At 44.8% G+C, this 14,840-nt stretch overlaps 1 protein-coding gene across 1 annotated transcript in view; it reads right to left on the reverse strand.

Annotated features, from left to right (window-relative positions):
- The window catches only part of Myo3b (myosin IIIB), a 338,238-nt gene that overhangs the window by 100,595 nt on the left and 222,803 nt on the right, over nucleotides 1-14,840 (reverse strand). The window contains exon 28 of the mRNA XM_035446507.1: nucleotides 7,619-7,727. Within this exon, the coding sequence (XP_035302398.1) occupies nucleotides 7,619-7,727 (109 nt within the window). The remainder of the gene's footprint in view (nucleotides 1-7,618; nucleotides 7,728-14,840) is intronic.

Here is a 14,840-nt window from a genome sequence, read left to right on the forward strand (position 1 = left end):
ACCCTGCCTTGGAGCGAAAGCACAGTTGGCTCTGACAAGAGCAGCCTCGCCCTCCCAGGAGGAGCAAACTAAAAATAAAAGGCAACAAGGTGCTTCCTGCCAGTCTGCAAATCCAAGAGGCAAAGAAGAAACCACAACCTGGCACTGGGTACAGAACGCCAGCTCGGCTCCCTCCACCAGAGAGCAGCCATGTGGTTCGCAGAGTCAACAGCTGCCAGGCAGAAGCCCTCAGATTAACCCATAGGTGGTGTTGAACGACTTCCCATTAAGATATTTGCAAAGCAAACAAAAATGATAGGCCCACTCTGAGACCTGGGAGCCAGCCAGGAGGCTGGCTGTGCTTGTTGACACAAAGGGCTCTCTGGAGAGGGGCAGGCAGGAAGGCTACTCCTGCCCACTTCCAGACTGTGTTGATCTTGGCCACTAGAGTTGTCCTATGGGGTGTGTGTGTGTTTATTATCTAACTTCCCAGTCACATACTCACAAAATCTCTGTTTCTTCATCACACTCTTCCCCACTGCAACCATTCAGACAAAAAGAACAAACACAAGCTACTCTTGGATCTCCTGGTCAAGAGGACAAGTCAGAGCAGTGACTAAGACATGTGCAGAGAAGCTTTGACATCATTGCCTTTAACATTTCATGGCCAACATTTGCTTGGGACAATATAGATGGAAAATATCTTAGTAGATCTGTTTTCTCACAGGTAAGAGCCAGCTGCTGCAAGTCCCAAAATGAATTCAGGACTAAACACTCACAGCTTTTTCTCTTCTAACTAAACAGAGAAAATGAAATAAAAGTAGGAAGTGTGAAAACTTCGTATGTTTTCTGTTCTGGAAGAAGATGACCCTGGCATCTTCAACTATTTGTGGTGGGATACATACTCTCAAAGTTCATTTTTATATGAAGGAAAATATTATTTCTTGCAACACCTCATGCTTGAGTATCTTTTCTTAAATCCTTCAAAATGGACCCGGCATGTGTTTTTGGCAGGGATTCATCCACAGGCTGCCCATGGTGAGGGTCTCCAGGCAGACAAAAGAGCGAAGCTCTGAGCTGCCAGGCTTTCATACACTCACAGAACACGGAGGAGGGGGAATAGTAGAGAAGTAGCCAGAACCAACCACATTTTGTCATTATTGAAACTGCCTTTTAGAGTAGGAACTGGACTTTAGAGATGCCTGTGTTAAGTATGTGAGGAGAGAGGAAGGAAGGGAGAGAGAGAGGAGGGGGTGGGGGGGGACCAGACTGAAGAAATAGATGTCTTTAGAAGAGTGAGGGTCTTTCCATACTGAAAATCATTACTTTTATACAAAAGAACACGATCTTACCTTTTACTGTACAAACCTAAAGAACTTTTTTTGTTGTTGTTTTAGAATCTTGCTACATCATTCAGTTTTAGATGCTGTTTATCCAAATGGAAATTGAATGTGGCTTTACAGACATGTAAGTTTTCTCAGGAGACAGTGAACTCAACTCTGCAGAGCAACTTTGCCGATAGGAAGTGCCGATAGGAAGATTAACCTAACCACAAAAGCTCCTGCTCATGTCCGCCAGTCACCACATGCAAGGCCTGGGGGGGGGTGGATTATGACTTCAGTGTATATAAAGTGGATCAGAACACCAAAAACTGGTTCTGAGCACGCAGTCTATCGTGTCTGAGGTACTAAGTACAAACCCCTTACTCTCATGGAATGGAGGTCAGCTCAGAAAGGCTCACGGTCCTGTCTAACATGCACCCTGACTTCCTGTCTGCTGAAGTTCCTATGCTCTAACCTCTAGCAACTGACTTGTGTGATGATATATTATTTATGATCTAATAAAGCCACTGGAGATCAGACTGCAAAGCCAGCTACACTAGTTAGCTATAGAAGCTGGGCAGTGGTAGCACACACCTTTAATCCCAGAATGCAGGAGACAGAGGCAGATTGAGTTCAAGGCTACCCAGGGCTACATAAGAGTGAATCAGTCTAAAAGATTAACAGAGCTCATGCCTTTAATCACAGCACTAGAGAGTATATAAGGAGCTCAGTGTAGTCTCCAGCCATGTTGAGGAGAACATTGCAGTCTAGGATTCTGAGGCTTGGTAGAGAGCAGTGCAATCTGGAGATGTAATCAGAGGACACAATTGCCCTTTTGGTCTGAGCATTAGTAGAGGTGAGAAATCTCTACCGGCCAGCTGCTTTGCTTCTCTGATCTCCAGTGGCTTTATTAGATCATAAACAATATATCACCACAGACTTGAACTTGAGAAATGAATCCTAGGCAGCTGCCTGCTAACAACTGAACTTGGTTGGGGGCAGGGGGTCTAACTAAATATCTTTCTACATGTGGGTTTGTTTTGAGTTTGGATGGAAGATTTTAATGGTACCTCCTCATTTTATTAATATTGCTGGCTTTTAAAGAAAGCCAGATCTTTGTTGGGTAAAAGGTCAATTAGCATGCTGAAGTCAAACATAAGAGAACCAGAAAGCATGAACTATTTAATACCTGCTATGCCCAAAGAGTCTATGTTCTCTGTTCTGTGAGTGACACAGAAATGAGTACCAGTTTCAGCTCTAGAGTTTACTGTCTGTTGTGAGATAAAGAGACAGAAACTAATATTTTGCTTACCTAATGGCATGCTTGGTAGTCCTTTAAAAGTCTATTATAGACATTATAACACCAGCTACATGGGATAGGTGAAATTATTAGAAACATACTTTTCTAAGGCCATGAAACTAGCTGGACACAGACCTGGACAGAGACAGTCTAGCTCCAGAGTTGGCAGCCTGAATTGTCCCCTTTACCTGGCAGAGGCCCCAGGACAAAGAGGGCAGCATTTCAATGCAGAGGTTGGCATGGCTAGGCAAGGAAGAACAGACTAGCAAGCAGGGAGCTACAGAAGACAGCATCAAAACTATGCCAACACATCACCATCAGATGCTCCAAGTTCTAAAAAACTATCAGAAATCTGGGTTTTTGCATGAAATATTTCTACTTTTGTATGTTAGAAACTAATCAAAAATGGAAAACTACGGTATGGAGGGAAAATGTCTAGCTGCCATATCCTAGTCAAAGGCTTGGTTTGTATCTTTTGGTCAGTAGAAGGTACCCACTTTGCTGTCACTGTTTGTCAGTTTGTGAGGCCTCCCAAGTCCAGTTCCCCATATGTTTTTGCCCAAAATAGTTCTATTTTCTTCTCCCCACTCCCACTCATTCTTAGTCTTCTTCTCACTGGACCTTTCACTGTCCCCAGAGTAGTCCTTGCACACTCTGAGGCTGGACCACAGCCTGCTCCTTCTCCTGTCTGGAACACTCTTCTGCTTGTGTCTGCTCTAGACCCTGGAGGAGGTGCCACAGGATTGAGGCTTTGGAGGATGGCGAAATATCAACAGGTAAAGAAAGGCCAGGCAGGGTAATCCTATCCAGAAGTATTAGCAGGAAGACAGGCACAGAAATTGGAAAGTAAAAGACATGTTGAAAACCTCCCAACAGTTCCAAATATTTGCCTAGGGCCCCTGGTCCCTGGAATCTGGTGCTATAAAGAGATTGCTGACATTCTCGACACACACAAATCTTCTAAAAGGGACCTTTGCAGACAGATCACTGATGAGTTAGGGTTTGTTGAAATAGTTCAGATAAATATTTATGTACAGCCATAAGCAAATCCACAAGGAAAAATATAACGCAAAACAGATTTTTTCCTTGAAGCCCTTTCAGCTGGTGATAAGACTCCTAGCTTCAAAGGGTTTGGAAATAAATGTGACCAATTAATAGCTTAAACATCTTGGGAATCTAAGAAGACTCGAATAATCAATGAAGATGGGAAGGTTGTATGTGGGCTTGTATGCTAGCAGTATCCTGGCCCCAGGGCCTGAAGTTAACCTGGGGTTTACCCCTGAGATCAGAACCAGAGACACAAATGAAGTTTGGCATTCAGGTTAAAGTAGAGAATAAACATCCTCCAAAGATCCTAAAGTTTTGGAAATCTCACTGTTTATCTTGGACTACAAGTCCAGGGCTGCACCAGAGAGGTCTTGCCCCTTCCTTCATCAGCTTTAAATGCCAATATTACTACTCCGGTCGCTACTATCCCTGTCACCATGACCAACAACTCGGCAGCCTTCTTTGTTGTGTCTAGCACCATGCTTGTTCCCTCATAGAAAATTTCTCTAGCCAACCCAGCTGCCTTGCCTTCTGCAGTCTAAGATTCTAAAGTTCAGAGAAAGGAAGGAAACACACTAGAGATATTAAAGCCTGGAAGTGGCTGAAGTAAGATTTGAACTCATGGCTGCTACCAAAACTGATTTTTTTCTACTCAAATAAGGTAACGTGTAGACAGTGTCTACCATATCATTGGTACCTCCTAAGAAGACTACTGATGCTTACTCCCTTCTCTCTACACCACCATTTTCCCTCTGGCTCTGTCGCCTCTAACAGGTTAATGTACCCGCAGGGAAATCTGCTGGAGGATTTATTGTCTTTAGTCCTCTGAGTGCTGCCACGTGTTCCCACAATGGACTCACTACACAGCATGTTTGTCAAGCGATGTGGCAATCTGTACTTCACAGGCCACATGAAAATCTGGCCCACAGTTGCCCTGCAGACTGGGAGGCTGCTTCTCTGGCTTGTCAATCCTGAGGTCAGGCCAGTTGGCTCCCAGCCCCAGAGCTACAAGGGTGACGCACAGGAGAAACATGCGCCCATCTTCCCCTTTTGTGAGGTGCCAGCTCTCCTCAAACTGCCTGAATCAGGAAGGTTCCAGTCACTCTGAATTGTCCAAGGTGAGGCAGTTTCTCTGGCAAGTGTTACAGCTGCCAGGCAGGACTGTCTACATCCTCCACATGCGTGACCTTGCCTCTTTCCTGTGGGTCCCTCTTATATAATAGGCTGGCTGCAGTGGGAAATGTAACAGCCTCAGAGCTTCACTACAAGCAGGTCAGATTAAATCAAGGAGTACTTCCCAGCATTCTCTTGGAGGGTCCCCATCACCTGAGCAAGGCCTACAACCCAGAAATACTAGTCTTTTCCTTTTGTCACTCACTGCACACTGTCACCAATTCACACAGAAAATGGAGCTGATATGCAGCACTGCACCCACTGACTCCCACTCTCAGGCCAAGTCTGGCTTCTCTCCTGCTAAACTCATGATGACACAGAGGCGGAGCACCTTTCCCATGAAGCTGTAGACTAGGAGCTGGGTGCTGGAATGTTCTCCACAAATCTAAGAATGACAGTTTTAAGCCAATCATGATATATCTCTTAGCTGCCTATGATTTAAGAGATAAGCCATGACAAGTAGACACAACATGGATAGAACAAGACAAGCCCTGGAGTAGTCATTTGGCATCTAGAGCCTAGCGAAGCAGTAGAATTTACCAGTTGAAAGTGTGGGTGCTGGCGTAGATGGCCTCTGTTCAAATTCTGACTCTGTTATAAGTGACACTGTCAGTAATTTTTTTAGAAATGCTAGACTATGTGGCTCTTCATCGCTTGGGCAGTTTCCTGTCTGTAAAACAGTTAGCCAGGAAGATGTTAACAGCCAGCAGCTGTTGCTACTGGAGACAGAGGTTCTAGACTCAGAACTCAGACTCGCCCCTTAGTTCTGTGTGACATTGCATGATCCACACCAGCTGATAGAAGACAGTCTGCCCGCAGGAAACAAGATAAAGCCAACCCAGAACTTTAATTTTACCTTTCCTTTTATTAATTAATCGCTTCTGTTTAATTTTTGGATCGCCAGGGAGTGAACCCAGATCTCACGTATACTAACCCAGCACACTTGTACATCCATAACCCTGATGTCTATCTACCTTAGCTGTCACCAGGCTCAGCTTCCCCATCTGGAATGGAACGATACTGTCTGCAAATGACTAGTGTATTGTCCATGTGAAATACATATGGGAAGAGACTGACCCAGTGCTGAGCATTGGGTGGGGAGATGCCTCCGCACTTCCCTACTGTCCTCGTCCGCTGCACTATTTCTCATCATCCTGACTCTTCCTACAAACTCCTTCTGGCTCTCTGTCCTCTTTTCCTCATTGAAGAGAAATGTGTGTCAGTTTCTTCTGTGGACTGAACACTTCAGTTTGTTTTTTTGTTTGTTTGTTTTTTAATTTTTTTAAAAGATTTTATTTATTTATTTATTATGTATACAACATTCTGCTTCCATGTATATCTGCACACCAGCAGAGGGCACCAGATCTCATAACGGATGGTTGTGAGCCACCATGTGGTTGCTGGGAACTGAACTCAGGACCTCTGGAAGAGCAGTCGGTGCTCTTAACCTCTGAGCCATCTCTCCAGCCTCTTCAGTTTGTTTTATCAGCTTTCTTTTTTTCCCCACAAACTTCATTCTAGTTAGTTCTTCCCTTTTTCATCGTGCCCTCCTGCCTTTAACTGTATCCTCGTCCTGGTAATCTATGTAATGCATCCCGGGAACCTCTCCTGAGAGAACAACATTAGAAGCTTGCCCTGAAGAATGAGTCTGAAGGGTCTTGAGGTCTCCAGGGCCAAGTTTCACAGCGAGGCTGGGCTGCCTTGAGTCCACAGTTAGCCAGAGTCACAGTCTCTTGAGACTTGACTAATGCAGATGTACACTCAAACAGTACACCAAGGTGGTGGGCAGGATCTGCTGCAGCCTTTCTTTGACAAATGCATGGGTAGCAGGGAAGGTTTTTGTTTGTTTGTTTTGTTTTATGCTTTTGCCTATGTCTAGGATTTTTCAACTTTAGGGCTGTTGACATTTTATGTTGGACAATGCTTTTGAAGGCTGTGATGTTTTTTGTAGGCTACATAGTCAATATTGCTGGCACCTCCTACTCACTAGGTCCCAGTAGCTATCATAACATTCCCTCTACACTGTAACAACCAAAAATGTCTTTAGTAATTGCCTGTGATGTTACTACTGTGTTGCCCTAAATTGAAAACCACTATTTTAACCCAAAGGGACAAATTAAAGGTTTTATCATGATGAGAACTCAAACAGGTTGAAGGTTGGAGACATGACTCAGCAGTTAAAAATGCTTGCTGCTCTTTCTTCTAGAGGAATTGGGTTCAGTTCCCAGCACCGACATGGCAGCTTACATCTATCTATGACTCTAGTCCTGGGGGCTTTGATGCCCTCTTCTGGCCCCCACGGGTACTGCATGCACATGCTGCACAGATTCATGCAGGTGAAACACAGATACACATAAATATAATTAAATAATCTTTAAAAACCGAGATTGCATTCGGGATCTCCTTATGAAATGAAGCCTACTTTCTACAGAATGATAGCTTATAATATTGGAAATTCTGAAGGAAATGTGTTTTGGCTCCATTTTTTCCCCAATTTACCGTATTAACATTGTGATACTATGTGGCTCAGAAGCAGTGGGTTTACAAGAGAACTCATACGGGGAAGACTCACCTATTCGGACTGAGGACGCCGTAGCTCGGTTGGTAGAGAGTTTGCCTAATACGCATAAAGCCCTGATTTTTATCCCTGGCACTGTGTAAAGCTGGCATGGGGGTGCATACTTACAATCCTGCACTTGGGGGATAAAGTCAGGAGGATCAGAAGTTCAAGGTCACCCTTGCCTATATACTGAATTCGGGGTCAGTCTGGGCTATTTAAGAAAGAAAGTTAACTCACCAATCAGTGTCAGCTTTAGCAGAAAAGTTACTTGAAGTTTCTTCATGGCCATTGTTGGATTCTGCTTCTGAATTTGGACAGCTTTTCTTATCAGGAGAGGTCTGGAGAGCTGAAAGAAAACCATCACAGAGTACTTAGAGGTCAAAGGGCAAGGTCAGACACAGGTGGGGCTGAGTTCTGGTGCCTGCCTATGCTCTCCCGCTGCTTTCTTCCAGTCCTGAGCCCTCCCCCTGAACACCTGCCGACTTCTAGGGTATGACACTAAAACAGGCACAATCTAGGACTCTAGGTCTTGCCCGGTGTTAAGTACCAGCCCACAGACAGATAAAATAGCTCATAGGAAGACAAGCTACTGCTCTCTGGTATCAGCTATATATGGTGGGTAGAGATTCCAGGCCCCACAAGACATAGCAGCAGGAGCACTCTGTGATAGATAGCTGGAGATCCTGTGCTAGACGTAGCTGAGCAGCTCCTGGTTCTGGCTGTCAGAATATGGGCAAGATTAACTGTAAAGACTCAATCATTCCAGAGGTCACCCATTTCCACACTGCTCTGCAAGGCAGTTACCTGATGAGTTTCTTAACAAAGGAAACAACAAATACAGTTGTTCTTTCCTGTGACAGTGGCAGCCGTGACTAATTAGTCACAGCTCTCTTTCCCACTGAACCTCACTTCAGCTTCAAGTTTCTCAACACGGTGTGTCATGTTCTCAGAGTATGGGTCCCCAAGCAGCAGCGCACACAGCAGCACTGTGAAATTGTGAGGACTATGTAGGCCTGCAGAGCTGCTTTAACCAATCTTGCCAGTTGACCCTCATCCTTGTTGAGGTGTGAAGCCATGCTTCCAGAGCAATGATTCTTAATGCTTGAGTTGCATTGGAACCACACGGGGAGATTTTAAACAGGCCTGATCCCACCCTTAACAGATTCCACCACTGAACTTGGGTTGGGACTAGTATCAATTATTAAGAGATTCCCAGATAGTTTTAATACATGGCCAGGGCTGAAAACCATGGTTCCTATTGGTTACTGTCAATCAACTAGGGAAGTGAAGCAAGTCTACCCCTCTTCACTATTCTTATTCAGATGATCTAGAGACAACCAAACCCAAATACAACCAACAATGATAACCTACAGATGTGGCCACTGTAGCATATTAAGATACACAACTAAGCTGCAAACTGTTATGATACCGGGTGTGATGACGCACGCCTTTAATCCCAGCACTCGGGAGGCAGAGGCAGGTGGATGGCTGTGAGTTTGAGGTCAGCCTGGTCTACATTGTGAGTTCCAGGACAGCCAGGGCTGCTTCACAGAGAAACCCTGTCTCAAAAAGAAACATACAAAAAAAAAAAAAAAAAAGACTTATGATGATAAGAAAGAAATGTGGAGTCAATTACTTTCCCCATGTCTGTCAGGAAAACTGTTCTCAGTTTAGAATGCTAGCTTGCTTCCTTCAAAATAAATATCTATGTGTGGAACAAATGTAATTCTTTGAGTTACTTGTTATGGAAAAAACCATCTGTTGTTGTTGTTATTGCTGTTACACAAAAGCCAAAGGGATAAAGAGAGAAAATTTAATGGAACATTATTACATTTTTATTATGACACAAAAAACATTATAACTAGTGGAAATGAAATGAAAAAATAAAGAAGAAAGAAAGAATGCAGAAATGAAGAACTATAGCTCCAAGCCCTTTGGAATTCCATTAACCAGTTTCCTGCATTGCCACCTGCATTCTCTTGATTGATAAATTCCTCCAGTTGGGGTACCAGATATGTCTCTCCCTCTTCAAGATTGTTTGGCTCAAATTCCCTCGTCATGCTGAGATAAATTCTATAAGAGCAAAAATTGACATAAAAAGGAGAGTTTGTTCCTGGGCACAAGGAAACTTCTATTCTTCATTCTGAAGGAAAATTTCCTTAACTGAGGATGTAGCTCAGTGGTGGGAGTGGTTGCCTGGCAAGCATGAAGCTCCAGGCATGAGTTCAGCATTAATTAAGCAAGAGTGAGCATGAAGGCATGTACCTGTGACCCAGTACTCGGGAGGGACAAGCAAGGGGGTCAGAAGTTCAAAGTTGGTTGTTGTTGTTTGTTTTTTCCAGCTACATGGCTAAATTCTTAGTTAGCCTGGGAACAGGTGAGATCCTGCCTCACAACACAAACATACACACACACACACACACACACACACACACACACACACACACACACACACCACCAACAATAACAACAACAACAACAACAATAAAGAACAACATGATGGGAAAGAAAAGTATGGAGGGAGGGAGGGAGGGGAGGGAGGGAGGGAGGGAGGGAGGGAGGGAGGGAGGGAGGGAGGGAGGGAGGGAGGGGAAATCTTCACAGGGAACTTTTACTTTGTTTTGGGGCCTAATTCAAGAGCACCACAAGCTAGCTGAACAGCACTGCCTGTGTGTGGAGCTGGGGTTGCAGGTAAGCGTCTGTATCTATTTTGAAACCTTAATCTTCCAAAGGAACAACAACACTTTAATAGCAACCCCCAAAGACAAAAATCACAAAGAAAGGTCATGAAGAAGAGGGGCCCACAGCCATGACCAGGAACAGCTTCCCCAGGAGCTTAGCACGAGCCTGGTTACTCTCTTGCTTTCTGAGAGAAACTCACAGATTTTCTCCCCATGTAACTGAAGGGAAAACTCATTCCATGTTCCTTATTCATTTACACTTCAGTCATCAAAATATTGATTCTAAGAGTTATTTGAAGTATAAAAAGCAAACAGAAAACTTAGAAAATATTCCCAGTAAAGCTTAGATGAAGTCTGCAGCTCCATCCCCAGCATGGTCTATAGACCAGGGAGAGGGATAGGTCTGTCTAAGGAGATGAGGGAGTCAAGAGGATCAATCCCTTGAGTTCAAAGCAGGCCCACAAGTTGTTAAGTATTTAGGGGCATCCTGGTGCAAGCTGGAATCACCTGCAAGTCGCTGGCAGGTGGATCTTCAAACAAGAAGATGGGAGAAATGGAAACAGGAAGCAGGAGAGAGAGAGAGAGAGAGAGAGAGAGAGAGAGAGAGAGAGAGAGAGAGTATCACCTGTTTAAGGTGAACAGGTCAGGTTTTAAAAAAATTAGAACAGTGACATAACGGGAAATAAAATTATGAGTGTGAGCAATAGAAATGTTCACCAAACACTGAACTCGGGGCAGTGTACTGAGGATGGCAGAGGGGTCTCTGGCACGGGTCACCTAAGTGTTTCTGGCTTAGTAAGGCAGTCCTGAATCAGACTGTGCCCTGTGATCCTGTGAGCTCTGCATATTTCCCAGGAAATCTGAGCCAAGTGTCTACTAGATCATCTTGGAATGAAATGGAAAGGCCTTTTACTGTAAAGGTATTAAAGCAGGGTATTTGTGCTGACCCATTTTAATTGTCAACTTGATACAACATATCGTCTCTTAGGAAGAGTGTCTTAGGGAGGGACTGTCTAGATCAGGGTGTCCTGTGAGCATTTCTGCTGAGATTGTCTTGATTGCCGTCAGTGGTGAGAGAAGACCCAGCCTGACAGTGGGCAGTCCTTGGTTCTAAGCACTGAACTGTCTAGAGTAGCAGAGGGCTCGCTGAGCCCAGGCATCCGTACATCCTGTCTCTGCCTTTGGCGATGGGTGTGATGTGACCAGCTGTCTCACATTCCTGCCAATGTGACTGCCCTGAGGTGATGGATTGCAACCTGGAAGTGTGACCTAAAGTAAACCTTTTTACTTAGGTTGCTTTTTGTCGCAGGGCTTTATCACAGCAACAGAAACAAAGGACAGTGCTGCACACTCAGAGGGCTTCAGGGCCAGGAGACACAGATGTAAGAGGGGTTCAGCAGAGAAGCTGTTGTGTGGTGACTGTTGCAGTGACCTGAGAGTGCATTCCTCTTAAAGACAAAACAATAACACATGTTCAAAGGCACTAAAAGAGAGGCACGGACCACTGTGTGCTACCAAGTGTATGAAATACACACACACACACACACACACACACACACACACACACACCGCAGAGGGGGTATTTTCCCTCACAGCTTCCAGTAAAAGCCACCTTGTGACACCTTGGTTTTGAACTTCTAACCACCAGAGCTATGAGAGAATACATTTTTTTTTGTCACCTTAGGCTACCAGGTTTATGATAATCTGCTCTGGCTGTCACAGTAAACTAATAACCAGGCTAGGAGTGTAACTCATTCCATGTCAGCTTCTAAAAGAGGGGCTGATAACAGGCGGCAAGGATTGATATTACCAGAAAAGAAGAAAGAGATCAGGCATATACAACCCCTTGTCCTGGTGGAGACAGGCGCTGGGGGGCTAGAAATGAGGAAGAAGTAGTAGGGATATAAAAAAGGACATTTTTGTTTAACAGAGATGATCACTTGGATTGTTATGTCCCTGACACCGTCCTAATACCTTTATTAAACAGAATCTCATTTAATTTGCATAGTTATCCTGAATAGAAACCAATATTATTCCCATGTTACAGCTGATGAATTTGAGGTAAAGGGACATTGAATTACTTGTCTAGGATGGCTTAATGGGTACAGGCACCTGTCCCCAAGCCTGACAACCAGAGTTCCATCCTCAGGATCCACATGACTCCCACAGGTTGTCCTCTGACCTCTACATGAGCTGTGGCATGACATGAGCACACGCGTATAAGGAAATATATGTAATTTTAAAAATTACCTGTCCCACATCGAGTAGCAGAGCCAGGATTGAAACACAAATCATTTTCCCTAAGTCTGAATTCTTTAATCCCCCCCCCCATTTAAACACTTAAGGATAATAAATCATCTCACCCATTTCTCTCCCTTATAAATTGAAGCAAAAATCCAGACCTGCCCATGTCTTTTCCTATTTCAGGGGTTTAACGGTCACATCAGTCACTGAGAGCAGAGTTTTGCTTGGTGTTTGGTGATCCACCCAGAGGACGGACAATCCCCATCACTGAATCTGCAGCAATGCAATTCTAGTAGGCTCCTTAGAGGGTGATCTAGGCTAGGTACACTCTCCTGCTCTCCTAAGGGCTTGGGCAAAAGTTGTCCAGGCACCTACCTAGCAGAGAAGGCACACACATACGTGCCAGGCCCCTCCTGAAGGTGTGTTGGCAGATTGCAGGAGGAGCCAGAGTGCTTTCTTCCTGGAGTGACAACTGGAGTGACAGCTGGTCAGCAGCTGCCTTGTGGAGGTCCCACAGAAATGCTACCAAAAGCTACACAAGGAAGTCTAATCCTTACCTGCCAGAAGAGGACCTCACGGACACTCTCCCACACGCACCCCTGTTCTACATTAAAACTCCTAGCCTTCAGCTCAGCCCACAAATAAGTGTAGTCAGGTGAGGTCTAGAAGAGTGTCCACTTCCATTCTTCCACACTTAATGCCAACCGACCACTTCCTCAGTAAAGTTTTAGGCTCAGAGAAAGTCCTATCTGGTAATCGTTTTACCAGCCCTGGAAGTTTAGGGTGGAAAACTTTCTCTTGTTCTAGAAATTCAAACATCGTCATCTGGAAAAGACCCCTTCTCTCTGTGCATGGTGGTACGTTCATTCCATTCTCTTCATTGTCTCATCCTCATGCGACAAGCAGTTGGATTTATTTCTTGTCATTTATTCCCTGACCGAGTCTTAAAAGGGGGTTAGTGGCACCCAGGTTGTGTGGCCTTCATGTGGCTGCAGTCGCTGGCCAATTCAGTGACCCTCTTTAACTCACAGTGGCGGTGTCCTTTGGTATCCATGTGATAGGATGGAAACATGTTTGTGCAGCTACCGGTCAACCCCAGTGCTTTGCACGTGCTACGGTACAATGTTCCACCATGGAGCTGTGTCCCAGAGCCCCCACGGGTTTCTTCTGTTGTTTTTGTGACACTTCTCAGAATGTTCTACACTGAGGGGGTGTTGAGAAAAATGGGGAAAAAGAGCAGATCAGGACCCAGGAAGTCCTCATTACAGGCTGTCTTCCAGCAACCATCAGGGAAAGCCTGGAGGAGGGGTCCTCACAGGATCCCACAGTGAGAATTAAGGGAAGGAGGGCCATAATATAATAGTTTTATGTAAACTGTATACATTGTTGTGCAAAAGCCTAGGATGCCAGGAACCTGATACATCATTTCTTTGCTAATTGAACAGCTCCTACCTCTTGGAAATTGTCTTTTTCTTCAATGCTGGGGGTGGAACCTAGGTTCTCACACATGCTAGGCCAGCACTGGGCCCCTCAGGCACACCCTCCAGCTAGGATCAAATAGTTCTGGATTTCTACAAAGCTAAATTATGTTCTTGCTGTAACTTTTTCTTAAAATGATAAAGTGTGGGATGTTTGTAGCAGTTTTACTTGTGGTCACCAAGAACTAGAAACAACTAAGTGTCTTTCAGCTGGTGAGCAGAAAAACTATGAGCCAGTCAGACACAGGAGTCCTGCCAGGTCCTGGAAAAAGAGGAACTCCTCATGGACACAGCAATGCTGATGAACCTCAAAAGTCTTCCTCCAAGGGAAAGATGGTGCATTCTGAAGCTGCGTGTGATGTAACTCGGTGTATAGAACATTCTGGAAAGAGCAAAACTGTAGAGACAGAAGGCCCATCAGTGAGCAGGAAGATTAAAAAAGGAACCAGAAGGCACTCTCTAGAAACGACCATCTTCTCAGCTGTGGAGGGGATGTGCTATTTGTGTGTCAGCCCAGGCTTATCAAAGCTTAATTTTACTATATTAAACTGTATCATAATAAAACTACCAAGAGGTTGTTCAAATTAAAGGCTAGACCTAGTCCTGGCCACCTTTAGCTGGCCAGGAGGGAGGAGGTGGAGACAGCTGCTGACAAGGGACTGTTTGCATCACTGACCATAGCTGGTTTTGACACTAAGCACTTGGCTCGAGGTCTGTGAAATTAGCTCTGGTCGCTTGTACATCTCAACCATCACAACTTTATTGACGAGAATGGCTACCAGCTGTCACCCTTGCCTCCGCTTCTGTTCTTGGCGGGATTCAGACTTCACAGCCACAGCAAATCAAACAAGGATCCGGCTATGGCTCGTCAAGCTGGGGTTTGAACTCCTGGCCAAATGGCTGTCAGTCAGCTGTTATGCTGCCAATCATCCATCACTGTGGGTTAAATGTGATAGGCACGCAAAGATCTTTCAATGCTCCAGACATCTGAAAGGCAACTTGCTTTCCACACCAGCCTCAACCAATCAGGCTGATATTTTAACTCTCAGCCTCTAG

This window comes from Cricetulus griseus, chromosome 6, assembly GCF_003668045.3.
Source record: "Cricetulus griseus strain 17A/GY chromosome 6, alternate assembly CriGri-PICRH-1.0, whole genome shotgun sequence".
Classification (NCBI taxonomy): Eukaryota; Metazoa; Chordata; class Mammalia; order Rodentia; family Cricetidae; genus Cricetulus; species Cricetulus griseus.